Source organism: Oryzias melastigma, linkage group LG18 (assembly GCF_002922805.2).
Source record: "Oryzias melastigma strain HK-1 linkage group LG18, ASM292280v2, whole genome shotgun sequence".
NCBI classification, from domain to species: Eukaryota; Metazoa; Chordata; class Actinopteri; order Beloniformes; family Adrianichthyidae; genus Oryzias; species Oryzias melastigma.
The window spans coordinates 24147863-24154934 of NC_050529.1; the positions used below are offsets into that span (position 1 = coordinate 24147863).

Genomic DNA, 7072 nt, shown 5'->3' on the forward strand with positions numbered 1-7072 from the left:
ATCTGCGTCCTAAAAGAGCCTCGCGTCTAAAGCAAAGAACTCCTGTTTGAGCTGGAATTTATTGATGACAGGACACTACAGAAAGTTAAAACAGTAGTCTGCATCTAAAATGAAAGTTTTCTTGCTGATCATCACTAGCTCTGAGGAAAAATTGGGTGTTAGTGTTAAACTGAGGGCGGAGCTAATAGAGCAGATTATTCCTGAAAGAGGCGGTCTCACAATGTTACGTCAAATAATGAGGACCTGCTTGTTTACGTCGGTATGGGAGGGGCTGTTGAGCGCATAGATTTTTAGAGGATTACTCAGAAAGGCATGAACGCATCCTAATACCACTTTGGGGTTCTTTAGAGTGAGGAATGAACAGTAAAATACACTTAAAACCTCAAAAAGTTGATTTTTCATGGTATGGACAGTATTTTCACAAACTAGCCTTTAAGATGTGGCGGATAAAAGCAACTAGATTAATTCATAGGACATTATTAAAAACTGCATTTTCTAAATATTAATACAATTGAATCCACACTGTTTTAGCATTACAGAGCCGATGTTCTACCGAAAATTGCGACCTGTCAAATGTTTTTCCCTCTTGAGAGCACTGCAGCTTTAATGTTGATGATAAATAATAACAATAACCCAAAACAAACTGTTTTTAGGATGTTTATGATTATGATTGAAGTAAAATGTGATCACCTGGAGGCAGAATTAGTAAATCTCTAGTACATCTGTCTTTGTTTTCTCAGCATGTTTGAATTTGAGTTTACAGTTAGATGACGATAAAGACATGTTCATAACATTTACTACTTTTATGCACTTTCATTTTGCAAAAAAGAAATAAAAAAGTGGAAAATTTGAAGGCTTTTATTAAAAAAAAATATTAAAAAAATACAGTTATCTCTAGGAGGGGCTGCACGGTGGCGCAGTGGCGCAGTGGTTAGCGCTCTTGCCTCACAGCGAGGAGGCCCCGGTTCGACTCCCGGCTGGGACCTTTCTGTGTCGAGTTTGCATGTTCTCCCCGTGCATGCGTGGGTTTTCACCGGGGACTCCGGCTTCCTCCCACAGTCCAAAAACATGCTTCATAGGTTAATTGGTGACTCTAAATTGTCCCTGGGTGTGAATGTGAGAGTGGATGTGTGTGTGATTGAGGCCCTGAGACAGACTGGCGACCTGTCCAGGGTGTACCCCGCCTTCGCCCATCAGTAGCCGGGATAGACTCCGGCACCCCGCGACCCCAAAAAGGGAAGAAGCGGTCTGGAAGATGAATGAATGAATGAGTTATCTCTAGGAGGTTTGGTCAATAACATCTAATGAGTAACATTTACACATTAGCATTTACAATGCATTATTTCACTGTGTCCCTGCTACTGTAGAAGCTCCTCCCACTGGTTACAGACAGAGCAGTGGCTTTCTCCTGCTGTAACAGCTGCTCCTCACAGGGAGAGTCTCTACCCACACAAAGGCGCAATTACCGATGCTTTTGAACAGCTCCTAAAATTTAATAAACCTGATCTGTCATCATCCACATCCTCTGTGATAAGGTTGAGAAAAGCTTTTGATGGAAGCTCCTCCCATGCGCAACAGAAACTTCAGGTTAATTCATTTTTGCATAAGTGACAAGCAGCAACTATGACACATGGTGAAACAAAGTGTGTGCGTGAATTGGAGGCGTCAATTGTGTTATGTGTGAACAGACAGTTTATTTAAATGATGTGTGCAAACTATCTATGGGGGTGTGTGCCAAAGCATGGCTAGAGATCTGGACGGATCATCTAAAATCCATCGCACAGCTACTGTCTACCCCTGGTAGGGTATCTGATGACAGACAGGTCCTGGGTGACGAGCCTGACATACACAGTTCAGAATCTCCTTTATGACAAGTTCAAACACAGATGAAGCTACGTTGCCCAGATTGGCGTCACCGGGGCCCCACTCTGGAGCCAGGCGTGAGGTTGGGTTTGAGCTGGATTTGCTGGCGGAGGAGGACTCCGGGAAGACTTGGCAGACCTAAACATACTGTATAGGTCTGCTGGGAACGTCTGGCTGAGCCCTCTGTCGCGATGGATGGACGGACGGACGGAGGGATGGAACAGCTTTGTACTTTTAGTTGCAAATTCCATCAATGAACTAGCTGTGTACAAAGTTAATAGGAGGTCATTTTATACTTAAAAGTAATTTCTACCTAGGAAGTTGTGGAATCTCACAGATAAAGACTTCAACCAAATGAAAGCTGTCATTTCCATTTGATGCATAACATTACATATGACTGAGGTAAAGGTATATCACTAAACTGATTCAAGCTAATGTCTAAGAAGAGTCAAAGGAACTGCAGGCAGTGCTCGTTATCCTGTCGGGCCATCCTGACACTGTAGGTCACCAAACTCAAACTACAGCTTACTTCTTTAAACCTGAAATGTTCATTTACAGCTATGACAACATTCACAGCTTCTAATAGTTGCCAAGCAAATTTGCGATTAACATCACATCAAGTATAGTAGGTCAGGCTTCAAAGCCACTGGATAAAAGTATTTATAGATCTTTGACCCCAAACATGCAGCCCCACATGATAAACTCAAGAAGACTGCAGTTTAACCACTCAATAACTCCCACATCAACCAGCAACACTGGATACAACCATCTGCTCAATTGAACATTTTATTAAAGGCATATTTTCACAATTGTTTGCATACATAATATTTGAAAACTGATTTCTTAGATGAGCATCAGGTGCATTGGTCACTTTCATTCTGTTTAAACGAATCACATCAAGGACTGCTGACATTCAGGCTGCAGGAGCCCCCCCTCAGTCCTGCACGTCATGATGAGGGCGAAATGTGAAGAAAAGATCATAAGATTAATCCTGGGGAACATGCTCCATCCAGGACACTGCACCCTGCTGCCTGGCCTAAAGAGGAATGTGGAACCAACTCATGGGTTAGAAATCAGAAGTAATCCTTTAGTGAGTCACAAGAATCTGGTAGCAACAGTGCCGCGACAAAATGACAGACAACGTCATCAAAGTGAATTTAAAGCTGGGTGACTGAGCAGCAGCAAGCAGGGCTGCATCAGTGTGAAACTCCACAACAGGTCTGAGAAAACATCAACAGTTCTCCAACTTCAGACGACAGCCACATATCTTAAAGTGAACGTTTTCAGAAAACGCAGCAGCATTTGTAATTGAAGGCGACAGTCGTGTTTTTACATAACACAAAGCAGTCATGGAGGTCCAAGGAAAGGTTCAAACTAAACAGCGAGCAGATCTTTTTTTACATCAATGAGGGGCCGCCTGAGCATTTAGAAGGCAAGTTGGGGCAGTCTAGAGATGGACGAGCGGCAGGAAGAAAGCAGCACGATAATGGATTGTTGGGAGGGTTTCCAAGCTCTGTGAAATTGTTTGATGATCGGCCGATTTCAGACACGCACCCTCCAGCTACCCCTCTGACGCCGTCCCACTCCCACCATCAGATTGTTAGAAATTCTATAAATACAGTGCGGGCACTTGACGAGGGCATCAATGTAGTGATCCCAGCCACTGTGAGTCCAAATGGAGAGACTGCATTGATGCTGCATAAAACAGAAACCACAGAAACTCCAAGACCTGCCTATTGAAGAACTGCAATTGTAGTAGTAGTAGTAGTTCACTTTAAATCGGCTTATCCCTTTCGGGGTCGCCACAGCGTAACAGCACCCACTGTTTCTCATCAGTGATTTGGCAGAGTTTTTACGCCGGATGCCCTTCTTGACACAACCCTGTACTTGAGGGGCACAGGGACCCAGTTAGGCAGCAGCATCAAGGGTTTTGCCTAAGGACCCAGTCTGGGTGGGGATCAGTGGACAACCCTGGGAATCGAACCCAGGGCTCCTGAGTGGCAGCCCTTCACCTAGCCCACTGAGCCACCCAGCCGCTTCATTGAAGAACTGCAACTGATGCTGAGAAAAATGCGAAGACAGAACATTGGGCTGTCTTGAGAGGCATCTTGTCTAAAATGTTGTAAATTGACAAGATTACATGTGCTCAAATCCAAGCAGAGAATGACCAATGGTGCAAAACGATCTGCCTTTATTTACCCCTGAGCTATTGGGCAGTTGAAGGCTGGTATTACTTGATATGGACGGCCACTGTCCAGAGACATTTACACATCGTCCAATCACAGCTACTGCTGGAAACTCCAGCTGTCACTTGACTTCATAAAGACGACATCCCCGCCTGAGTGACGGCCACCTGACAGTCTGCTGTCATGACCACGCCAACAATTTTCAGGGAGAGGAGAGGAGAGAAAGAGAAAGAGAAAAAGAAAAAAAAAAAAGTCATGTGGCGACAGCTAATCTTAAAGAATATGCCGATGCCTCCCCAACCCACTATGGCATTGGCGTTTATAATAATAATGGATCTGATTTTTCTGCACTTTTCCATTTGCTCAAAGTGCGAACATTGTGTCTCCATCATCTACTGATGTATCCACAGCTGCTCTGGGGCAGACTGACAGAGGCGGGCCTACCAGTACACGCCTAACGCCGGGGTCACACCGGACGCGAGAGCTCTATAGGTCACAGCAGATGCAAATTTTTTCCACGACGGTCGACGGGCGCTTCTGCTAAAGCTATTGCTTTTCTGGCCATCATGGTCAATAACCAGGATATCACCCCGTGTTTCTGCTAAAAGGGGATGGTCTCTGCCCCTGTTGACACAGACCCCGCCCCCCAACTCCGCAGTCGGCCCACTTCATTAATCGGTTTGTGCGCACGTGTGCGTGTCTGTCTGTTTTGTTGTGTGTCTGTGTGAACGCACGCGCTCCCACGTGTTTCCGTCGGTAAATTAATAAAGTAAAAATATTACCTGTTGTTTCTTCCAAGAAGAACCGCTCCTCTGCCTCTCTCTCGTTCAAACACAGCCCTATGTCCCGCTCCAGTGTGCCCCTACTGCATTGGGGGGCCCCGTCTGCCCTGCTTTTTTTCCTCCCAGAACCCTGCAGCCCAGCACACCCGCTCCGGAGATCTGTGATGTGCGGGGTGGGGGCTCTCGCGCACGCGTGTGTTTTGATTGTATGCATATTTTCATCTCTACAGTCTGTTTAGACACAAAAACATGATCACTTTTGTCAATCGCGGTGTTTTATTGTGAAAAAATGGTTCTATTTTGAAAATAAACCAGATTTTCTCATGTATTTTGATGCAACTTCCTGCCAGTATTGACGTGTAGCGCTCGCGTCACGCGGAAGAAATAGGCCAGACGTTGCGCAGCACCGCGCGGACCCTCCACACCGCTCCGCTCCTGGTGTGACCGACGCCATAGGTTAACATGGGCGCCGAATGGAAGCGTACTCCGCTCCGCGGCGCTTTCGCGTCCTGTGTGACCCCGGCGTAAGCCCCCTCTGACCATCACAGGGACATTCATACATTCACACACCAGTGGAGCCACACTGGAGGCAGGGAGGGGGAAGTGCCTTCCTCAGGGACACTACAACAGTTGGCTGGAGGGAGGGGGAATCCTTCGATCATTGGCTGACCTGATCATCCACCTGAGCCACTGTCACCCTGTTTGTGACAGCAGCACAGACTTCTGCATTTTGACACCTTCCAAACCCCGACAGACATGCACTTACCCCGAGCAGACAGTTTCTTGGTGTTGATTATTTTTGCTGCATACTCCTGTCCCGAGGAAATCTTCATACACCTCCTCACCACAGAGAAAGCACCCCTGCAGGACAGTTTCAAATTTGCAGTTACATGCAAGGAACAGATCAGAAAATGACAGAAGAAGGAAACCGTTCCTTTAGCAGTCTGACATTAGACATTTTTTCTTTTTATAAAATTGTTAATGCAAACTGTGAGAAACAAACATTACTTGAGTGCGAGAAGTCCACACTCAAAGATGAGTTCTATTTAAAGCAAGCGTTTTGACAGCCACTTAGATCTGCCTCTGATGGCAAACACAATGTGGGTTTTATTGGAGCTTGTTTAGACACACGGGGCAGACATAAAAGTGACCCGTTTTTGCAGCCTCGATGCACCTCAAATGATCAAGGTTAGACTTCAAGTCCAACTCCAATCATCTTTGAATCAGTTGAAACCTGTGTTGTTCTCCAAGACATAGTTTTTGCAGAGTGGCAGGAGCTCATCAAAAATTCATATTTTTCATTGTGGGCAAGACTGTAGGCACAGAGTGGGCCCACCAGCCAATTGAAGTTTCCACACAACAACTACAAGCGTTTTCCAATGGCCCTTTTGCATCTGTTCCTGATTCACCACAATTTGAATAAAGAAATACTCAGAAATGCAAATTTAAGCTCAATTTTCATGTCCCCCATCCTAAGAAAATGCCATAAGAACATGTGGAAAAACACCAAAAGTATGATTTTTAGCAGGGTGGTTCTCCAACTCTAAGAAATCTGCTTCAGTGTTCAGGTCTGGTCTGCATAAGCGCCTCAAAAGGTGCTGGCACCCAACACAAACCCACCTGTGAGTGAGTCAGTCAGCGGCCAAAACTATTACTCTGCTGTTGAAACGACTTGAAGCTTTCAACAATAGGACTTGGACGCAACACAAGACTTGTTGGTCTTGACTTGGGACTTGACTTAAAACCTTGCCTGCTTTTGACTTGGGACTTGAGGACTAAGACTTGAAACTGTGACTTGCAAAACAATGACTTTGTCATTGATGTGTGTTTAAGAGCTCTTCTTTCAGTTAATATCTATTGTCTTCACCTCCTTCACCATCTTACTACATGCAAGCTAAACGCGCACGCGACGCGAGAGACATCCCCCCCCTCCCACCCCCGCAGTGATTTTGAACTGAATCCCGCCAGAACTGGAGGATCAAGCTGCTTCACTTAAAGCAGAGGTCCCCAAACTTTTTCTTGTGAGGGCTACATAGTTTTCTTCTCTGGTGTATTGTTGGGGTCAGTTTGTAGAACGGCTGCCACGATTAATCAGATAATCGACTATTAAAATAGTCAACGACTAATTTAATAGTCGATTAGTCGTTACTTTATATCTTATGGAGTAGGGGTGTAACGGATCACAAAACTCACGGTTCGGATCGTGTCACGGTTTTAGGGTCACGGTTCGGATCATTTTTC

The 7072-nt window shown here is 45.3% G+C and overlaps 1 protein-coding gene across 9 annotated transcripts in view; it reads right to left on the reverse strand.

Annotated features, from left to right (window-relative positions):
• The window catches only part of camk2d1 (calcium/calmodulin-dependent protein kinase (CaM kinase) II delta 1), a 166047-nt gene that overhangs the window by 150506 nt on the left and 8469 nt on the right, over positions 1 to 7072 (reverse strand). For all 9 annotated transcript variants that reach the window (XM_024288810.2, XM_024288815.2, XM_024288813.2 and 6 more), the window contains exon 2: positions 5598 to 5692. In XM_024288810.2, the coding sequence (XP_024144578.1) occupies positions 5598 to 5692 (95 nt within the window). The remainder of the gene's footprint in view (positions 1 to 5597; positions 5693 to 7072) is intronic.